At 35.5% G+C, this 25,010-nt stretch overlaps 1 protein-coding gene across 10 annotated transcripts in view; it reads right to left on the bottom strand.

Annotated features, from left to right (window-relative positions):
- The window catches only part of PTPRK (protein tyrosine phosphatase receptor type K), a 571,648-nt gene that overhangs the window by 227,273 nt on the left and 319,365 nt on the right, over window positions 1-25,010 (bottom strand). For all 10 annotated transcript variants that reach the window (XM_040474594.1, XM_040474593.1, XM_040474592.1 and 7 more), the window contains exon 7: window positions 3,249-3,542. In XM_040474594.1, coding sequence (XP_040330528.1) covers window positions 3,249-3,542 — 294 coding nt within the window. The remainder of the gene's footprint in view (window positions 1-3,248; window positions 3,543-25,010) is intronic.

Raw genomic sequence — 25,010 nt, forward strand, 5'->3', positions numbered from 1 at the left:
CCCAGATTATGAAAAAGTGTAGGCTTCTGAAATCATTACTAAATACCAGCTAATATCACAGTTAGCATAAGCTGTGTTCTATTTTGTGTTACAGGATATCAGGCTGAGGCCAGTGGAGGTGCTGGTTAAGGCTCAGAGATCTTAAACTTGGAGAAAGGAGTTTGGATCTTGAAGAAGAGATGTAGACAGACATCATACATTCAATCAATACTGATCCCGTATTTAGACACACAACATTTATCAATTATATCCAACTTCTGCTTTTCAGGCATTGTTTAAAAATTAACACAGTACATATTTCCCTCCTTTTCTAATAAAAGAGCAAGATTAGTAGACATTCCTGATAAAACAGTAACCACAGTTTCTCTCAAATCCAAATGTACTTGAAAACTAAGTGCTTTTTTTAACCATAAATATCTGCACCAAACACATCTTCTGAGGACATTAATAAATGAATAAATACATGTGACAAGGACTCAAAACATGTGAAAGATAGTTTTAAAAACAAATAAACTTTCTACAGTTGGAAGAAAAACTGCAAGTGTCAGTGAGTCTGACACCATTTTATGTCAGAGAGCCCACAAATTAAATGTTTTTCAAATAAAGAATTTGGAAAAAAGAGCAATATAATTCCAAAATGTCAAGGCATTTATAAATTTGAAAGCAGCTATGAGTGTAGGTTATTTTTACTCTATCCCCTCCCACACAGATAAGGTTATTCCCCAAATAAAATACCTAAAAGCACTTTATAGTCATATTTTTACTTATAGTAGTCAATATTCACTCTCAACATAAGCATTCAATAAGGATAAATCAAACACATTAACATGCTGTTTTCATCTACTTAATATAGCATAATTAGCTTTAAAACACAATCTCATATACTTGCAGTCTCCATTGGCTCACACATCAATGACTGATTTCAAATAATTCCTAGTTAAACAAAAATTATATTATATTAACAATATATTGTATGGTACTGCTAAATTTTAATGGTCTACTTTGATGAAAACTTTTAAAAATTAAAACGGATGAGATATTTAAAAGAAAGAAGTTTGAGCACAGAAGTCAGAAAGAAGTTATGAACAGTAGCCAAATTATGGAAAGACACCAAATGTCTATCGACCTATGAATGGATAAAAAAGATACGAGATATATAGATAGAGATAGAGAGATATTGATATATAGATTAGATATAGATACAGATAGATATCTATCCATTATGTATATATAATGGAATATTACTCCACCATAAAAAAGAATGAAATCTTGCCATCTATAACAACGTGGATGGAGCTACAGAGTATTATGCTAAGCGAAATAGGTCAATCAGAGAAAGACAAATACCATAGGATTTCATTCATGTGTGGAATTTAGGAAAGAAAACAAATGAACATGGTTGGGGGGGTGGCGGGGAAGAGAGGCAAACCAAGAAACAGACTTAACTCTAGACAACAAACTGATGGTTACTAGAGGGGAGGTAAATGCAAGGATGGGCTAAAAGGGTGATGGGGATTAAGGAGAGCACTTGTCGTGATGAATCACCAACTTCTACACTTGAAACTAATATTACGTTGCATGCTAATTAGCTGAAATTGAAATAAAAACTTGGGGGAGCAAAAAGTCAAAAATAAGACCACTAGAACAGTAAATTGCCATTCATTATTTTAATTTGTATGTACCTTATAAAGATTAAATGTAGAAAGAAAGGTAATTTTACTAGAAAACATATGGAAGCAATATCCTTAGTAAAATGAACTCCATTGTCCATCTTTTTATGTTAGCATGGGCTATTTCATTTTGGAAGACAGAGTGAGCTACTTCCTTAGTGTCCGCGATGTCTCCTCTTCAAATTATTTCTCTAACTACCTGAGGTTGTAGTGTCCACTTGTCTCTCCCTCAGAAAGGCCACCTACTATAATGAGAATAATTTGCCACATGCCTAGAATGAAAAGACTGAGCTGTACAGAAAATCTAAAAAGCAAATTGTGTGATTCAGGCTGAGCCGTAGAGACTTAACCGATGTCTTCTAGGTCAAGTGGTTTTTCAACCACAGAATCGATGTACAATACAAAACCTCAAATGAGTAAACTCTGTTGTCTAAATCTCAGACTAAGAATTGAGCAGTTAAACACCTTGTTAGTGAGCATCTTTCAATATTAATATATAAAAATGTATATGTAAACATTAATATATAAAAATTGAGCTGGATTTTAAAATATTTAAAGATGGCAGTGTATCAGGTGATTTCATGGGTTTGGCTTTTGCTTTTTAGATCAGTTCTCTTGGTGAGTTGCCCCAAAATATTCTAAAATTAAAAAATACTATAAATGCCAAACAGATGTTCAAGAAAACAAAAGACATTTATAGGCATTTACATTTTCATAGATCTCTACAGTATTAGTTTTCAATTTTCAAAACCTAAATCATTAAATGTTCAAGATGCATAGATCCATGTGCTAACTCTGCAGGTGTTTCAACATGATGTTTGATGGATAAAAAATGTCTCTTTCAACCAAACTAAAAATTGAAGTACTTGCAATAATAAACAGTACACTAAAAACGCACTCTAATAACTTAAACTTTTCAGTGGCTTTTAATAAACAGCTAACAATTTCTCCCATCATAACAACATGGTACAATTAGAATGTATATTTATATATTGCTTTTTACTTCACTTTTCATTTTTGTGTTTTGTCCATATGCTATTATTTCCACCACTTTGTTTCAGACACGGGTAGGGCAATTACAAGCCTCTGTATATTCTACAACTGTGTGTCACACTGAATAGAAGAATTGATCTCACCGAGACCTGGTTCAAAGTAACTTTTTAATCTATATTATCAGAAATGGCCTCTGCAATGACCATAGCCAAATTATCAAGGGAGACAATTTCTACATAGCCAAGAGGTATTCAGCATTTATTTGAATTGCAAAATCTGTCTCTCGGTAGTAACAGTGCCTACACCTGCATCTATCAGAAATGTCGGACTGAATACAAGCAAGCTGAGCAAAATTGCCACATAAAAAAGATTATGAATTCACAATAATACTGAATAATAGTAGAGAAACACGTGGCTCTAAATCCAATTATGATATAAAGCTACTCTTTACCAAATTCATTGAACTTTTAGAACAGTGTGACTACATCATGCAGCAAATAATTAGAATGTTTAATATTGTACATATAGTATATGTCTAATGCTAGATTCCTTCACTGGGCAGACTGGCCTGCTATTCAGTCTTACCTGCACATTTGGTTCTCGTGATTAGAGGAGGTCCTGGGAGCCCCGTTCCACCTTCACCAGGTCTTGTAAGCAGAACACGGATCTCATATTCAGTATCTGGATCCAAATGCCATAATTTGTAAGTTGGAGCATTGACGGCATGCGTCTCTGTCCAGGATCCTGACGTCATTCGGTACTCCACCTCTTTCAGGATAATGGGACCATCCCCAATGATGGAGTTGGCATTCAGCTGAATCAGCAAGTATGTAGGCCCAACACCGAGCAGCTGGGGTGGAGCAATGGGTCTTGGTGGTTCTAGGAGAGATGAATGCGCAACCTAATTAGCTAAAAATCCAAAAGAATGCACTACATGGGTATGTTAATGTCTTTCAAAGCTCAATGAATAATTTACTTAGGAGTACATAACAAATACTTACAGAAAACCAGAACATGAGTGATTTGGAAACTGTACTTTTAAAAATTTATTTTTTTTTCAACGTTTATTTATTTTTGGGACAGAGAGAGACAGAGCATGAACGGGGAAGGGGCAGAGAGAGAGGGAGACACAGAATTGGAAACAGGCTCCAGGCTCTGAGCCATCAGCCCAGAGCCCGATGCGGGGCTCGAACTCCCGGACCGCGAGATCGTGACCTGGCTGAAGTCGGACGCTTAACCGACTGCGCCACCCAGGCGCCCCGGAAACTGTACTTTTAAAGAGCAAATACTTTCACAGATGGGATATGACCCTTTTTACCACAAATTTTTTTTTTTATTAAAAACATGTCTCCCCAGGAGATAAACTTGTACAGGCACAGTAACCAAGGGAAATAAAAGGAAAATATTTAAAGATGGATAGCTCTGATTAGCTACTGAGTACAGTTGATCTTTGACATTCTTGAGGTCCTAAGACCTCTACAAATCTTCAAATTAATGAAAACTGTTTTAACTCCTTATTTCATTCATGAAATATGGCAAAGCAGTGTTTTTGGTTTTGCTTTGCTTTTCAACCAAAGCCGAGTTCCTGCAGATGAGATAAAGAGGAAGGAACAGCAAAGCTGAAAGTAGAAGCTGATGCCAAGTGCTGACTTGTTTCTACACACCCGTCACAGAAGGTAAGAAATTTAAATTTACACTGAGGCCAAATCACAAGTCACTACATATCGCTAGCCTTTGGGAGTAGCATGTGATAAAGCAATGCATCATGCATTAAACTCAAATGTCAAAGGTACACTACAATTTAATTTTTTGGACAGCTAAGATATTTGCTTCAAAGAAACTTTGGGAAACATTACCGAAATGTTTGAACTTATAGAAATGATCAAAGATGAATTTGGGCTCCCCCCGTTCCTTTAACAATGATGTAGCTGATATTTGATAATGGACTTTATGAAGGACTCCACAGCTCTAACTTTGTCCATGCGGTCTCTCCACAGGGACTCCTATGTCATGAAGATGTTCTAATTAGTACATTGTGATCAGGTGGGACTTCTTTGAATCTCTTGAATACCACTTCTCAGGGAAGCCAAAAGACTTTAAAGGAAAGTGTTAATCTTAGCAAAGTGGTAACAACTGCCCAAATATTGTTTTAAAAGTGCATGTGTGTGTGTTTTAGGAGTTAAAGTAAATTATATGAAGGAAAACTTTTTTTTTTAAATTTTATTTTTAAGTAATCTCTATACCCAATGTGGGGCCAAGAGTCACAACCTGAAGCCAGCCAGGTGCCCTGAAGGAAAACGCTTAACTGCCACCACACAATGGTTCCTCTTCTCCCTCAGGAGGGGTGGACTGGAGAAGATGTAGATAGTAGGGACTTAAAAAGACAATTTCAAAGTAGATTTTCTATTATAATGGCAACACATACTTGGAATAATACAAAATGCAAAACAAAACAAAACAAAACCTCAGTTTTTACCTCCTGATGTAGGTTTAAATGAAGGGTTTTCAGCTGTAGCCCAAGATTTGCTTTTAGGCCCTAACAGTATAAAAGTATAGTTTTCACTTTATGAACCCCTGAGTTACAAACACCCCTAACATAAGGAATAGTACTAACTGGCCTAGATCTCTATGCAAACTAAAGTCATTGTCAGTAATTTTCTTCCAAAATTCATATGACAAATGTTTACTGAATGACTAGTAATTATTAGGCTGTTCTATACACTGCTTTTTCAGATAATATGGCAAGGGAGGCACAATAACAATAAGTCAATTAATTCATTATTATAAAATGAGTGTGATGTAGAAAACAAACAGATACATAGTGTAACAATGTTGTGTGGTAAGAGAGGGCAGCTACACTTGTGGTGAGCATAGCAGAAGACATAGTATAGGCTTGTTGAATCACTACATCGTTCACCTGAAACTAAGGTCCTATTGTGTGTCAGCTATACTCAGATAAAATTTAAAAGCAAAAAAAAAAAAAAATAATAACATGGGGTGGAGATGTCTACAGGGTAACACCAACTTCCTTTTTTTCTATCCCATATCACTTGAAGCATATGAAGTTGGTCCCATCAGTACCATGGCTCTTTATGGCAATAGCTTTCAAACTAGTAGAAACGCATGAGCCGTGTTTCACTATGCTCATGTATCGAGTGAAAATAAAATGAAATTAAATAAGATAATGTATGTGGTACATAAACTTCACATATAGAATTATTTCTATTTCCAGGAGAAAGTAGTTCTTAACACCATCTGTTCTTCATGGTTTAAAAATTGCTCCCACAATATAGAGTCAAAATTGGGTAGAAGGCGAACTCTTCCAATGTTCACAACCGACTTCCCTCAAGAAGTCACTCATAAAATAAAAAGTTTAAATAAAACCAAAATAGTTCAGGATTTTCATTTAACTGCTAAAGAAAGAGCTAGACATTTCATATCATAAACTTTTACCAACTAAATGACTTTTACATTTTGAGTTTACAAAAGTCTTAGTAGACAGAGAGAAAGATAAAGTTGACATATTTTCTAAACCTTAAACTGAAATGAAACTGAATAGAGAAATGAGCATAATAGAAGAAATGCAAATATCTTCGCAGACTATCTAAATGTTGCACACATTTTAAGAAGCAGTCTGTATTTTTGCGAATAAACTGAGTTGCCTCACATGTGCAAGGTTTATTTTCACTCCAGATGGCTCGTATACTGACTAATTTAAGTTAAATAGTAAATGCAGCTAAATTCACAGATTACTGGGGGTCTAACCCAAACCCTCAATGCTTCACTCACATCACAGCTGAAAAACAACCTGAAGAGGTCTCATATTAACATGATGGAGCGATTTGTCAAATGAATTATGAATAACAAACCTTGGTTAATCTCTCAATTTATAAATATTCTGAAACCTGAACTAATAAGTGTATACTGAATGATAAATCTCACCCTGCAAAACCCTGCACATCACGGCTGTGGAAAATAAGAAGCAAACAAAGGAGGAGAGCAGAAGGGAGAGAAAAAGAGAGAAAAAGCTAAAACATGTTATTAGAAACGAGTGAAAAAATAAAGCATGATATTTCTTCTATCATTTCTATCTTTAACCAAATGACATGTAAAAGAAAATGAAATTTCAGGGCACCTGGGTGGCTCAGTCGGTTGCACATCTGACTCTTGACTTCAGCTCAGGTCATGATCTCACGGTTTGTGAGTTCAAGTCCCTCAACAGGCTCCACACTGACAGTGCAGAGCCTGCTTGGGATTTTCTCTCTTTCTGTCCCCACTCCCCCCACTTACCCTCACTCTCTCTCTGTCTCAAATAAATAAATAAACTTAAAAAAAGAAGTTACTTAAAAAATTAAAATAATAATAATAATAATAAAGAAAATGAAATTTGACATCTGGACATTCTAGTTTCACAAAATGTACACATGAGTAGCTGGGTCAGTGTGAATATGTTAACTTCTTGACATTACAATATCTTCATTGGTAAACTAGGGATTATTATTACAAGGGTTTTTAAAGACTTTACGTTTCTAAACATGTCAACAAGCCCCATATTTGCTGCTATTTTTCTTCGTTTTGCCAGAGAGCATATAAATTTAAAACCCAAAATTAATATTCATAACTAGTGTTTTGTGTACATGAAGAAATGAGTTTGATATAATCAGGTGCTTAGCCTGAAGAAGGGTAATAAATCACTCTGATCAGTTTTACATTTCACTTGCTATGGTCAAGCAAACAAAAGGTTCAGTCTAGTCATCAAAGCAGTTGCTCAGTTTGGGAACTGTGACAATGCTCAGAGAGGCTTAGAAGCATATACATTGATTAACAGCATGACTAGAACTGAAATCTAGCATTAATGAGGCTAATATACCACTACATATTAAATTTTTTATGTTGGAAGTAAAAAGTAGCCTCATATTAGCATATGTATTTTGTTGTTAGGCCCTTGAGAACAGGAAGGCTTATTTGTAAAATCTCTATTCATTTCAATAAATTATGCATGAATTTTAATCAGCTAGCAAATGAACAAGTAATTGTTCTGCAGCAATATTAATATTCTTCATAACTTAATACACTATCAGACCCAGAGGTGTGGTGCGAATAAATCCCAATTGTACACTAGGTATCAACTGAAGCATGCAATCCCCAAAATACAGGATAAACTTTGCCAATGTAACAATTAACTTCCAATTAATGACTTACATTCATTATTCTAGATCTAAACCTATTATACAATCGTAATTGTACATTCAAATTGCTTTATTTATTTCAGATAATTTCAAAAACTGTCTCAAAATCAAGATAAGTCATTATGAAACTATATCCTCATCCAATTATTCCTATTACAATGCTATTTTACAAACACATGTGTCACTTACTAACATTCGGTTAAATAATAAAATGCAGAATCAGAAACAGAAGCCACAAAGCCAGAAAAAAAGTCAGCGAAGTAAACATCAAGGCAAATGACACTTCGATAGTCATCCATCCAAATAAGCAAATCAAATTATCTCTCAATCCTAACATCTTCCAAACTGTTTTATTTATTGCCAAAGAAGCCTTGACTAAAAAGTATCTCAAGATTAGTCCTGTCACTTAAAAGCAGGCAGTGGCACTACACTTGTCCTCTATGGCTGCTCTAACAAATTACCACTACCTTCATGGCTTAAAACAACAGAAATGTATTCTCTCATGGTTCTGGAGTCCAGATACTCAAAATCAGTATACCTGGGTCGAAGTCAAGGTGGCACCAGGCCATACTTCCTCCAAGTGACTAGGAAAGAATCAGTTCCTTTCCTTTTCCAACATCTGCTGGCTGTTGGTATTCATTCCTTGGCTTGTGGCCACATCACTCCAATCTCTCACCTGTTACAGTGCCTTCTCCTCTTCTCCCTGTTGTCAAATCTTCCTCTACCTCCTACTTAAATTAAGGACACTTGTGACTGCATTTAGGATCCACAAGGGTAATCCAAGATCTCCCTCCATCAAGACCCCTAACTTAGTCATATCCTCAAAGGCCATTTTCCAGATAAGGAAATAGTCATGGGTTCCAAGGATTAGGACCTGCTATCTTTAGGAGCATTTTTCACCCTACCACAGATGTGTACTACAATCTCATCCTTCTTCCTGGGAAATATCTTAGCTCTACCTTTTCTCCATTTGTTAAGAAGCCTGTGAGCAGAAAATACTTCTAGGAAAGTTTTATAGTTAGGTTCAGAGCAGTGGAAAATATAAATAACAAATAATTTACCTATAGTGCCTTTTTTTGCTATTTATATTTTTAAGGAAATAAAAAATAAAGATGAACATTATTACTTCAAGTGGCTATAGGAGTCAATGTTCCCTTACCATATCTAAATTCCTGTAAAAATCAATATTCAACTGTTAGCCTGGGAGATATTTTATTTACTATCATTTATTTTCTTAAGTGAATGGATCACTTCAAAATCAATGTTATTCTATTTCTTTATCATTCCCCTCTTCAAAATTCTGATCCAGTTCCAGTTAAAAAAGAAAATTCACTGGTTCATGCTTCATGTTGTTTAACTTTTCTTCCTCATCACCTATCAAATGCTGAAGTAAAGGGGGACAGACAGTAGAGACTGTGAACAGGAAGTGTGAGAGCAGGAAGAATGATATCAATGCAACAAATAATTCAAGCATTTATCAGCTACTCTATAATAATTTCAAATGAGTTTAAATTATGGCCCCCCAAAAGATAACAATATAATTTAATGGTACTTGAGGGCTTCAAGAAATCTGAAAGAGTAGCACTGATGAATAAGATGCCTTTCTTCCCATAAGAAATGAAAAGCAAGGTATAGAAAATTAGAAGCATTTTCTTTGGGCATTCAATATCACACAGATAACATAATTTGGTTAATTTTTCCTTAGATGTTGACATGAAGTACACATTTGAAAATTTTCAGATTTATGTAACAAGGTCTCTCCTGCATTCACACTTTATGAACTGTCATGCAGATATATTTATGAAAAGAGCGATAGTTCTTCTATAATTTTCACTCTGTGACTTCTTTGACACTTCAGATTTCCAGTCGTAATAAATTCCTTAAGCAGCCAAATACCTCTCCATTCACTCTTCCGGCTACTATCTCAAATTTTTTGCTCATATCAATGACGCGATTAGCAAATTCTATAAATTATCTCTGATAAATTACTATTTCAATTATGTTTACAATTTGTGCATTAACGGATTTTTAAGCAAAATAACTTTAAAATTTAATATATTGAAATCCTTTTTTTAAAAAATTCAACAATCGAATTGAGAGACATTTTTTTTCAAATCCTATCATTCAGGTGGCTCCGAAACGTGACCTGGTCAAATAAAGTTAATACTAAAACATCACAAAGTTGGGATATTGTTAAGCCTGAGGCTCCTATGCCAGCACCTAGACCAAGCGTCAGTCAAAAGGAGCTGGTGCCATCCCTTATCATCTCCGTGAAAATTAGACGAGTGTTAGCATGTAGTTATGGTAGACTACCGAAAGCATGTACGATGGCCACTGTCCACACTTACGAAAAGCTTCTGAGAACCATGAAATAAATACACACGATTTCTGTTAAGTATGTAGAAATACTTTAAATAAATTGAGAAAATTTTCAACTGAATAGCAAAGCTCTGCTTGAGTGATATATGTTTGTTTATACTATGCATTTTTTGTCACTAATAATTCTGTAGAGCTAAACAAGAGTTTCTTCCTCTCCTCCCAGTGCCTCTTCCCTATGGGTAGTTGTTCAAATGACTGAAGAGTGCTAATGGCTTTGAGTGGGCTGAAAGTGACTTAAGATCAAGAAATGCACAGGGTAGCCTCACAAAATGAAGAACTCTCCAGTCCAAAACACCAATAGCCTCTTCTGGAGAAACACTACAACAATGTTAAAAATCACTTCACTTCAGCACTCCATGGCTTACACTTACCTAAAATTACATCGCTCACATTTCCATTTCTCAAAAGAGCAGTGCAGCAGAATTTTGAAGAAGAGGTTGCAAACGCTGAATAGGTGATCATGGATTCACACAGGCTTGACCACGGTTAATGACGCATAGTTAAATGACATTTGAGTATACAGCTTACTTATAGGCAAGTGAACTGATCATGTTTTTGGAAAATAATCTACCAATATAATATCAAGAAATAAAAATGTGTTTAAAGAGTAAAGTAATTTCACTCCTGGTAATTTAGTGTAAGGGGATAATTTAAATCTTTGTTTAGAAGAGCAAAAAAGGAAACAATCAAAATATTCAACAAGAGGAAAACAGAGACACAATTTATGGTCGATCAGTTCAACAGAATTTCACACAAACATCAAGAACTCAAGGTGTTAAGATTATATAACAAATGTCAGGGGACACTTAAATGTTTAAGTCTATTAGAGCTTTCGTTTTAAAAAGTAAAAAGTGTGCTCCTAGGGGAGAAAAAATGAAAACCACCAACCATCACCACCAGAAGGACATACATCAAAAGGCTACTAGCAGTGACTGGGGAACTCTGAGACCACGAGTGGTTTTACTTTTTCTTTTAGCTCTGTTTTCCAATAAAATGTGTAATGTGCTCATAAAACTTCCCCATCATTACATTCTCAGTATCTATCAATGTCTAAGTTCAGTAATTATAGAATGAATGGCTGGTTCAACAACACCTTGAAAAACAAAGTTGCCTATGCCACTGTAAGAAAAATTCCTATCTATTCCATACAACAAAATGTAGACGACAACTTCAGCATGAGAGCCATCATTTGGAGATGGCAACAGTAAAACTTTGTTATTTGTTTATTAAGTTGTGTAATTTGTTTTCAGGAGATGAAATTAAGTCCTCAAAATGTAAGATTTACCACCTTGAGCTTTGAACCACATAGGTAGTGGATTGCTTTGACATTGATACACAGCACCTACAAAATGTTACTATTTAATTAAAGGAGTTAGTTGACTGGAACAAAAGAACATTTTCTAAGCAATTGCTTAGTAACCAAATGGCATGAAATGATTTATCCAGCTTGTAAAAAAAAAAAAAAAAAAAAAAAAAAAGGCACAGACACAAACATATAATTCTCAGTCTTTTTTTTCTTTTTCTTTCTTTTTTTAAAGTAGGCTCCATTGCTCAGCATGGAGCCCAACACAGGGCTCAAACTCTTGACCCTAAGATCAAGACCTGATATATTTAGAAATGTTATCAAAATATACAATTGCACTAATATCAGAATACACCGACAACCTGAGTTTCTTGAACAAAATTTAATCTAGGGTAGGAAAAATTCTAATACTAAATACGCCACTCATCATATTAAACAGCAATTTTTTCTTTCAATCCCTGTGTGATATGTATTCATTTTTTTTAGCTGCAAGATCTGTAGAATTACAGTATTTAATCTCACTGACATGGCTCTTTCCTGCTACCTAAAGTGCTGAAATAAGAAGAATCATTTCAGCAACGAAACTACAGATTTTGCATACTGAATTTTATCTCCTATGCATTGCCATGGCATTTTATTCATCTTGATTTGAAAACATTGCTGCAATAACTCTATTACCTGCTTGAAATAAAAAGGCACAGAAGCAGCACACTATTTTAGATCTGCCAGCAGAAAGTAAAAATAAGGTAAAGCTCATATTTAGGGGATATGAAAAGGTGAAGGGATTTTGAAAAGTGAAGTTTATTTGCTTTTTAGCCTACATAATCTAACTTCAAGATACCTATGAATTTTTATCTAATTTTGTCCCAAAACTAGATTCTGCCTCATTAATATCTATGTAATCAATTGGTTCAGAATGATGAATTATTGCCATAATTGAACAAATTTACACAAGCCTCCTTCAGTACCACAATCCATATGGCAGGAAACCACATATGTTATGATAAAAATTATGGATCCCTTAGATTGAGTCAGAAGCTAACATAGAAGATTTCTCTTATGGCCATTTAATCCCTCATTTCAGCTTTGTCAGAGCTAAAACTGTTCATGCATTTAGACAGAAGAACATCCAGTTGACTCTAAGAATAACAATCAGGTAAGTAGTAAAACTGGAAAAGCCCTCAACTCTCTTTGGTTCCCTCCAGTCTAGGGTCGTAAATAGGTAATCATATTACCATCCCATCAGTCACCTTTACAAGGCAGAATAATACACATACATACATACATACATACATACATACATACATACATATATACATACATACATATTTTTAGGAGAAAGGAGGAGAAACTACATTTGTAAATGGCAATAACATGGTAAATATGCCTATGTTATACAGATGATTATCCCATTCTAGGTGATAGGACAAAGGATTTGGAGTAACACCATTTATATTCATTTTATATTAATATGTATTAAGATACAATGGCTGACTCCAGTAAACCAAGAGATAGCAATTAAAAGAAAAACCCACTTCATAATTACTATAATGAGATTATGATACTTCTCTTTATCAACACACACACACACATATACATGTATACATGTATATGTACGTGTATTTGTAGTCTGTACAACATAACCAAGAAAAAAAGTATTATTTAAAAATATCCTGACTCTTCCACAGCTGGAATATAAAAAACATTGAAAAATCTCCTGAGTCTAAATTCCAGATTTTAAGGTATTTTAACACTATGCAACTAGAAAAATCTTCCAACATTTAATTGTAACCAAACACAATCTGAGTTTGCCAACTTGATCCCTGGGTCTAAATATTCTGTTGCACTGATTCATTATAACACATAATAAGCACATGTTCACTATGAATATGTACTTTGTAATTATTCCAAGTCAATTCAAAATGATGCATGGAGCTTTTATGTATATGTAGCCAGCAACAGATGGCCTTTTAGTGCAATGACAGTCCAGTAATGAAATTAGGAGGTACTATTCACTCCCTCCACTCAATGACCCTGGTTCCCAGGCATGTAAAATCCAAGAATTTATTTACCCCCAATTAATCAGAAGAACTATTATTTACCTGACATTTCTACATGACTCTGGAGTGTGCAGAATGGCTATCATTTAGCTAGACATATCCCCCTAATACACAAGTGATATATTTACTTTTTTTTTTTAATGAAAAAATAATATGTGGTGACACAATAAAAACAACTGAATAAGATTTCACTCATATAAATAATTCCTCTAGAGAATAGGCTGTGTAAATGTACTACTACCTGTAGAACAGTCATAATTTTGGGATTCTTTTCAGTTCAAAAAGCATAAATCTTCAGACACTTTTAAGGATCTTCATAGCAAAGAAACTGTGTCATTAGCTTAAACAGATGCAACTCAACTTTGTAATGTAAAGATTTCCAATATAGATTTATTCCAAAAGAAAAATGACATAAGTTAGCAATTCTAGAACATTTCCTCAATTTTGAGATAAAACAAAACAAAACAAAAACAATTATGTGTCTATTGAGCTAGATGTCATTGATTAAGTCAGGAGATAGAGAACTTTTAATATGAAATGAGTTCGCAGATGCAGTCAGTGTCTCCAGATCAACTTTCCCTGATGGTAACGAGGTCAGAGTCAAGCAATCTGAACAGGGGATTAAAGGACAGATTTCTGTACATCTGTACTTAAGTATCTGAACTACGAAAAGCAGGTTTCTATGGGTAACTTGAGAATGTACAGGCATAATGATGAAAAAAAGGCAATGCCATAAAAATAGAGCCATCAATCTGGTCACTATAATTACAAGGACTTCTAAATACCTATTTTAATCATACGGTTCTATTAGCCTTTCTTCAGGGAACAAAATGCCTGTCTCCAACAGTTAAAGTACCATCAAAAATAAAATCACCACACCCAGTTTTATAATCAAATGGAAATAGATGGACAAGAATAATTATAGACCTATCTGATAAAATAACAAGATACTGACATTTTAAAGATATTTAACCATGTAAATGGTTACCAGCCAAAGGACATTTTACACTGGTGTGACAGCTCAATCAGAAAGAGACATTTTATTTTCATTCCCTTCGACCACCCCTATATTCCACACTATAGTGGGGGGTATCTAGACATCCAGAATATAAAATTATAGTATATAAAACATAAACTATTGGAAGGCAGCCCAAGTTGTGAACCATCAGCATACAGAAAGAGAAAGTTTCCAGAAGAGTAAAATAAAGTGTGTCAAGACCATAAGTAATGCAATTATACAGCTAAAGGGTTGGGCACGTCTTTCCCAGCTACTGCTACTAAATGACAAGAAACCTCCCTCTTCTACTCTGGCTAAATATCATGCCTTTTAAAAATAAGGACATGGAATGGCTACTGACCTAGACTGTTCCTGTTCATAGATTCTTTCTGTGAACTTAAAAACTGCCATCCTTCTGCAACATTAGCCAGATCAACTGAAAATTTGCTAGGGGAAAAAATAATGCATGAAATATGCAAATATTTTCACGGGCACTGAAGAATCTTGTAAACAGTACTTTCATCAGTGGACTAAAGATAAATAAGAATTAGGTAAGGAAATCTACTATTTTAAGTATTATAAAGAGGAGAAAAATGTATCATGTTTCTTTGGCATAAATTTTTATAAAATGACACACTTGTAAAAGTTGATAACTGAGAGATCTCCCTATTGGACCTGAAGGGCACCATTTCTTGTTCCAAAGCCATATACTTTATAAGGCATAATGATGTGTTTTAAATGTAAAAGCACTAACTTGGGACTGGATAGTTTTAATATTGCTTCAGAAGTCAGTTTATTTTAATACATAAATAAACATCATCTTAAATACTTCACTGACTGTACATTTATATTCTCTTTATAAACTCAAATGACAATTACTTGGTGAGGAAAAGGAAAATGGTCAAGTCTGCATTATCTAAGCCATGGGGCCAGCAACTTTTCCTGAAAGAGATTTATCTATATATTTCTCTCTCTCTCTCTTTCATTGCTGAGCACCTAGAAGGTAAGAATTTTATTTGTCTTTGAGTTTGTGTCTTTACTGCTTGGCATATTAAGCAATCAATTAATGATGGTTGAATAAATGCATTTATAAACAAATCAAAGAATGAACATAAGATAATTAAAAATGGAAGGTAGGATAATACCTAGTGCTGGTGAGGATATGGGGCAATTAGAACTTTCATACTTCAAGTTGTACTATATATTGACACAAGAAACCTGTTTACTACTACCTACGAAAGCTGAACATTAGCATATCTTATTATGTGGAAATTCTACTTCCTAGTATAGGCTCCCTCCCCCCTCTGCCAAATGAGTACATCTGTTCTACCAAAGCCATGTACTAGAATATTCACATACCACTATTATAAAGAGCTCAAAGAGAAAACAAATTACATGCCTAATATCAATAAAATGAATAAATTGTGGCACTGTAACAAGATATAATATTTTACAACACTGACGTCAAATGAGAATGGGTTTCATAAACTTCATGTTGGAGATGGAAACCAGTAAAGTACAGAATTCCTCTGGCCTAAATTAACCATTACTGTTAGAAGTCAGGGACAGTTGTCACCTTGGGTGGAGACTGCAAGGGACTGAGGTGGGCTTCTTGGCTGATGGTAATATTCTACCTTTTTATGTGGATTGTGGGTATATTTAGTGTGTGAAAATTCATCAAGCTATGCATTTATCAAACTATGTTTTTTAATGTACAATTTTCTGTATGTCTACACTGTACTTAAATAAGAACTTAAAATATGGATAAGGAGAAAGGTAACTGTGCATCTCATTGGGCCAAATCTCCTATCCAGAAACACACTTCCACACACAAGTCAAGGACCATTAATACAGTGTGAATCTCATCCTGAGTGAGATTTAAATTTTTTAAGTCTGCATTTATGGCAAAAATATAATTTAGTAAAAATTTATCTTGAAAATTCCTAAATCACTGAAAAAGACTACTTTATATGTTTTTCTTTCTACACTTTCTTGCATCAGCTCTTTGACTTCTAAAATTTTAGAATATCTTCCTTTAAAAGAAACGAGAATATCTATCTGCAGAAGTTTAGGGGAGCGCCTGGGTGGCTCGCTCGGTTAAGCGGCCGACTTCGGCTCAGGTCATGATCACGGTCCGTGAGTTCGAGCCCCGCGTCGGGCTCTGTGCTGACAGCTCAGAGCCTGGAGCCTGTTTCAGATTCTGTGTCTCCCTTTCTCTCTGCCCCTCCCCTGTTCATGCTCTGTCTCTCTCTGTCTCAAAAATAAATAAACGTTAAAAAAAAAATAAGAAAAAGAAGAAGTTTAGGCATTAAAATCTTCCTGCCTTTAAGATGGGTCAAATTCATCTTGGATAGAATAGTTGAGTTCTAGTCACCTTTGTATATTATGAGGTCATCCGTCATATAAGGGCATCAAGTAAACTTACTTTCTGCTTTGTAACAATAAGTTCTTGAGAAATATTTATTTGAATTCATTTATATATGAATGCTATTTTTGCACAGTTCATACATTTCCCATAGCATCTCTCTATTATAATGTCCTTTTATTTAACATTATTCTGGAATCATGCCAGTTTTAGGTCACCATTAATGTCCTGACATTATTTAAATTTTGATTGCACTGCCACTGTTAATTCACAGAAAAACTCTGTGAGTTCATCTAATAAACATCTGTCTAGATTTTAACTCGTGTAGCAAACACAGAAATGGAGCTACTCTGCAAGTGAGTTGTTTGAAAAAGAAGGGAACTTGACCCATGATTTGATTTTCAACATAGAGAGTCCAAGCCCATCCTTACCTGAATGTAAAAATAGAGTAAGTGGAGGAGAAAACTTCCTCCATAGCATACATTAAGTTTTCTAGGGGCGCCTGGGTGGCTCAGTCAGTTGTGCGTCTGACTCTTGATTTCAGCTGCGGTCATGATCTCCCGGTCATAGGACTGAGCCCTAAATCAAGTTCCTATGCTGAGCATGGAGCCTGCTTGGGTGTCTCTCTCTCTTTCTCTTTCTCTCTCTCTCTCTCTCTCCCCCACTCCCCACCTCCATCTGTCCCTCTCCCCTGCTCACACACCACACACTCTCTCTCTAAAATTAAAAAAAAAAAAGAAGGAAAAAAAGACTTTTCTAATCTTATTACAACAAAGCTGAAAATAATAAGATAATGGAGGTAATCTGTAAAGAAAGAGAAAAAAATAAAAATAAGCTAGGGAGTCTGAGATTTTCATTTCCATGGCTGGACCACAGAAAAGCCCAGCTTGGCAAGCATGGTCCGGGAGATGGTCTGAAGTTGCTAACATTCATGTGAAATTAACAATAAGTGCTGATGGACCTTTTTTGATTACCAAACACTGTGACACCAGAGAGAGGGTAGGCTATTGAATTCTGATTGGTATTTTTCTTCTACAGAGATGCTTTGAAATCAAAACAACCATATGATATTATTAAAGGCATGTAACATATTCCCAAAGCTTTTGTAGGGCTACAGAAGCAATTCATAATTCTTGGTATAAAATCTAAAAATGCTCAGGAAAGAGGAGAAGAAAAATGTGGGAGGAATATCACAATAGTTTCTTTACTTTTCAAAACCACACATGTACTGGCTTCTGCCTAGATTCTAACTAAACCTCACCAGGCTTGCTGGAATCTAGGTTGAGAGAGCACATAGGTTTGCTTGCATGTGCATGTTGCTGTTAGTACATCAGAATCTGGGAAAGGAATGTGAGGGAATCACAGATTTGTAAAGACCCTGCATTTGATTTAAAGAGGGTTATATGCATCTTCTGCTCCTCTATTGAAAACCATTGCTATAAAATGGTAGGTTAAATAAATAAATAAATAAATAAATAAATAAATAAATAAATATAAAATGGTAGGTTGTAGTTATAACATTACTTTTGTCAGGACAAGATGGAGTTAAAAACAGCAGCCAAAGCAAGTAAATGCATTGTTTCTAAAATGACAACTGAATGATCACAGTTACAAAGTAGTTGGAATGACTGAAACATTGTGAAACCTCACAAATCTGTTTCTTATTGATGTTTATCTAAATCTTGCTTCAAGTAGTATTTTTCTAAATACCACTATGTAGATGCAATTAGTTTATGTACTGCATAATGTTACCTTGGTGTGGTGAAAGAAAAGAGTTGTGAGCTCTAGAGTCAGGCTTGGGTTAAGATGTGAGGCCAGCCCCTTAGAGTCACATGGTCTGAGCAACTCTACCTCCCAGCCTCAGGCTTCCTGGGGGTAAAATGGGGATATTAAGAGTTGCCATGAAACTAGAGAAATAATGTATGTAAACCTTCAATAATAGCACCTAGCATGCTGCAAATGTATTATAATGGGTGCTTTTTTACTACAACTTATACTGAACATTTATATTGTTTTATTTAATTTATATTTACTAGAAAGAATTGTCTTAATCGTGTTCATTATGCCATGTTACATCAGTCAGTTACCAAAATTAGCTTATGAGTTGGTGCTCAGCTACCTTCATCACTAATGTACATGGAAAGTGCAAAAATTTTAAGCATAAAATTTGAGTGGAAAACCAGGTCTCTAGGGACATGACTTGCTTATTGACATATTTCATTTAAAAGAAAAGCTGTATTTCCAGATAACTTAGTGTGGAGTGTAATGTGGGGCTAGAACTCAACAATGCTAAGATGGAGATCTGAGCTGAGATCAAGAGTCAGCCTCTTTACCAACTGAACCACCCCACCCCCACCCCTTCAGATAACTTTTCAGTTTCCATCTTGCTATTAACTAATGTGGAAGAGTTCCTTTCTAGTTGGAAATCGAAGGAAGAAGTTTTTCTTCTAAGAAAACAGAAGTTTTCTTAGCTCTCTCATGGAAAGAAAGTGGGGGAGAGGAAGGAATTAGCATCACGTACGAAGAAGACATTATAGAATGCTATAACCTCAAGACTAGATATTCCCATGGCTATATATGAAAATTATAAGATCCCAATGATTATGTGTCTTATTCATTGTTATTAGCAACAAATATAAGGCTTAACCTATCATAACTGCAGAAAAATGTTAATCAAATCAATGAATAAATTAAGAGTACTCTTATGTTTATAATAAAATAATTTTTGTTATTCAAAGTGAATTGAAGAGAAGCAAGAGGGAAAGGGTAAAACTGATGATATTTACAACAAACTATTTTATTTTGGTATTTCAGATACATTGCCTTATAAGAATCGAAGAAAACATACACATTCAGCAATAGGATACACTTCCATAACCCAGCAGGAAGACATGTGCTGCTAATAATAAAAGATATTCATAAAAACAACTTCCATTATATTCAATAAAGGCATGGGTAGCAACGAAATGTTATGTTTTCAGTATCAAAAGAAGATTATCAGTATCAATTGCCTAAACCCATTGTAGATAAACAAGATACTTTAAAAACTTAAGCAAGTAAAGAGAAAATTTACAGTGTTGGATATATTTTTTAAAATAATTGTTATAAACATTTTACAATCATCTTAAGAGTAATTTCATTTAACACCTTAGGCTCAGGATGGTGAAAGGTCACTAAAATATTACCAGACACATTTTTATGAGATAAATTCAATTATAATTGTTGTGACTATTCCAGCCACAATTTAGACATTGAATCCAATTACCCATTTCATTTTCATTTATACCTCATGGGCTGGATCATTTATCATGTTTCATGATCATGATCAGAAGACACATGGAAAGTGATTTCTGGAGGTAACAAATTACCTACCATATTAGCATAGCTTACAAGATCCCGCCAACAACTACTATGCATAAATATGAGGTAATTAAATTTACAATGTGCAGGAGTGTTTGATACGCCACTTGCTTCCTTCGCAGCTGCCAAAAATCTCGGTTGCTAAATGTGGCAAACCCGTTTGGTTGCAAATCAGGAATCATTATGCCCCAGAACTCCAACAGGTAGCCAGTATGCAGTACCTCAAGACGCTAGGTGCACATCTTTCATCATCTGGAATTATTACTCGCCACCAAACCATCCATCATTACTGCAGAGACAGCAGGAAACGATAGTCCTGGACCTTCACATTACTGCTCCTTGAACTCTGTCTCATCCATCTTTTGTATCATTCCTGATTCACAACTAAGTACCCTCTGCCGCCTGCAAAACCAAGTGTGAACTTGTAACACCTTTAACCTACAGTGCTTCTCTAATAGTAATTGATTTATCTTCATTATGGAGCCACTGTTCAGAAAACACTACTCATGCTTGCTGATGCCGAAAGACCATTTTAAAAAGACCCGAGTTACAGAATTCTAGTAGTTGGAGGGAAATGTTTTGTTTTGTAAGTTTAGGCTTCAGCCTTGCATTACAATTTTAGTTTGATTAATATTTGTTAATATTTATCCATAAAACTCAGAAATACAAACTCAGATAGTAACAGACATAGATGCCTCTGCATACAAAGGGTATACCCACTGAAAAGAAAAGGTAGTTACAACATGTATACCACGGCAATATTTCAGCCTAAAATTTATTAATCAGTTTCAAATATGTCTGAAGTAAAAACAAGAACTTTAAGGTACTTAGTATGTCAAAACTGCAAAACGTGTTTATCCTAAACACAATACAAACAAAAGAGAAGGATTCAAAGTTAGATACAATAATACTTGCGAAAACTGCCTTTTAAAATAAATCTCTCACTTACACCCTTTTCCCCCCTTCTTCACCAACTGCTAAGAGAACATTCAAAAATGATACCCGTTACATAGTGGTTGGCATACAATAAACTATCCCAAACTAAAGGGTTTTAATTCCGCTCCATCTGAATGCTGTTATAAATGTTTAATAAATCAAAATGATCAAAATGTTCCCAGTGGCAGATTGGGATTCGGTTTCCAATTCAAATTCTCTTTAATATATGGCTTCTCTGACATCTTGCATTTCTGCCATCTACGTTGAATCTCAAACACCCTGCTTTTCATCATTACCATGCATCCACCAGTCTGGTCATGGTAACTACTTTCAAACAATCCTGCACAATACAGAGAAATGTCAAACCTGGTGGGGGTTTTAAGATAGGAAAATTACCACAGATGAGAACTCTTATCTACCCTTAAGTAAATATTTTTAAGCCACCTGCTGCAGTGAATGGCATTCTTTCAGGATTGAGAAATGCTGCTGGACAAAAGTCTTAGAAAATCCCCCTCTTTCCAACATTGTAAAAAACTGATGTAAGAAAAAGGTGTGTCTAGGAGCATTATAATCAGGGGCAATCAAATACTGAAGAGCAGAGAAAGTGAAGTCTTTAGAGAGCTTGCCTTATTTCTATGAAGTATAGTTTTTACATGCAACAGGAGAAAAGCATTTCACTTAGCCTCAAATCCAATCAGAAACCCACACTGAACTAGCAGGGAAAAGAATATTCACACATGATATGTTTTCCATGTGTTTTTATATGTGGATAATGTCAGGAAGAAAGAAAAAAAAAAGACATCTTTAAACAGGGTTCTCTTTCTAAATTTTCCATTTAATTGAATGCATCTGCTTTTATCCTAAGTTTAACAACATGAAAAATTACAATAATATTGGCTAAAGTCTATGAAATGGGAGGTTACGAAATACAAAAGTGTTTCTATGCACTGAGTACTTATTGTTTAATTTGTCTTGTGATGAATCCTTATTCAACATCCTATAATTACTCAAAACTTTTCCCCGCATGCCTATAGATTTTAAAACTGTCTCTCTTAGTAACACAAGCAAAAGCTTACAACTGAAATTATGATCCATGCTATTCAATAAGCTTTTCTACAAGTCTTCTGATTTCTGTATATAGTACCATATACTTCACCTCGTATGCCAAGCTCACTGCTCCTTCCCCTGTCATCATCCCTCAGCCTTGACTTGTTCTTTCCAACAAATACTCCCTTGAGGACACCTCACCATCTCAAGCTTTTATGAATGTTAGAGCCCCCCTAAACTAACTCCATGCAAAGTTACCATTCTCCAAATCATCCCCCATCCTGGTTTTCTGAAACAATTATGAACATGTGTAACCTACTTCAAAACTCCCCAAAGTCCCCAAATCAAATCAGATTACAAAACATATTTCTATTTCTTAGTCTGGATTCAAATTCCTCCACAATTAGGGCTCAAAGTGCACTTTTGGTTCATCTCAGACTTTTCCCCTGGAAAACACTACGCCATAGTCAATATTTAATACTGTTCACAAGAGCATGTATTTCCCCACACCTTCTGCTTGAGATTCCTTTTCCTTACCTTCAGCTATCAAGAGCCTGCCCTCCGTCAGTGGTATGATGAAACTTCATCTCCCCAGTACATTCCCTGCCCACCAATGGCAGTAATGAGGCTGTCCTCCTCTGCTCTACAGATTAAATCCATGCCTTTCATAAGGCGTTCCACAACCCACGTTCTTTGTGTTTCTTCGGCAACAATTATTTGATTATATCTGCTGGGTATTGGCCAAGGTGCTGTCTACAGAGACACAGTAATGAATGAGCAAAGACGATAGTCCCTGACTTTGTCAGTCCAGTGATGGAGGCAGATGTTAGGAACACATTTATATTTTGAAGACTCAGAAAGAAATGCTACAGGCAGAAAAAGCTGAGGCCCTAAGGTGGAAGACAGCATGCTGTATTAAAGCAAATGAAACCAAGCCAATGTTGGTGAGCAAGGAGAGTCTCATGAAGGACTGAAGACGGCAGAACCAGGTGAAGGTGGGCTTGGACACTATGATGAGATGCAATAATATATGTGAAAACTGCCTTTTAAAATAAATCTCTCACTTACACCCAGTTTTTCCTTCTTCATGAACAAAAACCCATCAGAACCTGGGGAGCACAGTCTGACTGACTTTGTGTAGTCTGAGCAGTCTGACTGCCATGGGAATATTGACTTGGAAGAGGCAGGTGCTGATGTGGGGAGAGCACTGAGGAGGCCTTTTATGAAAGCAGGTGACTCAGTGGAAGTGATGGCAGTGAAGGTAAACAAAGTACTGAGCACCCAGAGGATATGTAATAAAATTCAGACAAATAAAGGAAATAGCCAATTAATATACACATTTCTGTTTACCGTACCTCAACGCCGCAAACCTATTTGAGGCTATTGTCTTGTGCAAATATTTGTTCTGCACATGCTAATAAAAGACCTTTTTTTTTTTTTAATTCTTTTTTTTTCTCAACGTTTTTATTTATTTTTGGGACAGAGAGAGACAGAGCATGAACGGGGGAGGGGAAGAGAGAGAGGGAGACACAGAATCGGAAACAGGCTCCAGGCTCCGAGCCATCAGCCCAGAGCCTGACGCGGGGCTCGAACTCACGGACCGCGAGATCGTGACCTGGCTGAAGTCGGACGCTTAACTGACTGCGCCACCCAGGTGCCCCGCTAATAAAAGACCTTTTGAAACTGTACAGTTAAATAATTTTGGAGAAGAAATTAATCATTCTCTTGTTCTAGAAAATAACTATCATTTGGCCTTCAGGTATTCCAAAAAAAAAAAAAAACTGAAAAGAAATCAGAATGAATATGAAATGAGGATATGAAATAATATAAAATAAGAATATGAAAGCATGCATGTATTTGAAAAAGAAGTGCAGGTGGAGGGAACAACAAAAGCAAAGGCCCTGAGGTAGGAGTAAGTTTGGAGGAGTCAATATGTCTGTGGTGGATTGAGGAAGGAGGTGAGTGATAGGAAATGAATTTTGATTGATGCCCAGGGGTTATTTCATTGAAGGCCTTTTGTCCCAGGAAAGAGCTGTGATTTCTTTCCCCCCGCTTAATGTGAAGGGAAGCTGTTGGAGGGGTAACAGGTAACATGAGAGTAGCAATGGTTTCCTCCATATGTATTTGAAGATGAAAGAAAATGCCAATGGAAATTAGGAAGATGTAAATAACCATGTGGGTAAAGTTTCTTCCTAACAAGGGAACAGGTAACTATTCAGTTGTTGTTTGTTTGTTTTAACACAATGACAGATTCTGTGCCATAACCACCAAATCTGATTGCAAATTGTGCGGTACTACAGAAAGACAACAAAATATTTTCTTAGTTTAAGGCTCAGAAAGCAGAAAATGAGAGCAAAACAAAGTTAACTTCCAAAGTATATCCTAAATTTAGAAGTAGACTTGTCCTTTACCCGGTAAGAGATGAGAACACATCTGTAAGCCACGATTTTTCCAAAAACAAACATCGGAGCTAAGACAAAGCTGTATAAAGAGAAGCTGTTGTGGATTTACAAGTCAAGAAAAGCTGCCTGCATTTTGCCACAATTATTTAGTCTCTGTTCAATTCTCATTCCCCAACCCTCACTTTTAACACCTAAATGGTACAACTTTTTCTATTTTATAAAAACTGGTAACTATGAAGTAAACACAATCCATGCCGAGGGCTAACAAAATATAAATGTTTACCTGTTCTTATTTGTGTTGGCTTGATG

This window comes from Herpailurus yagouaroundi, unplaced genomic scaffold, assembly GCF_014898765.1.
Source record: "Herpailurus yagouaroundi ecotype Mexico unplaced genomic scaffold, PumYag 139, whole genome shotgun sequence".
Lineage (NCBI taxonomy): Eukaryota > Metazoa > Chordata > Mammalia > Carnivora > Felidae > Herpailurus > Herpailurus yagouaroundi.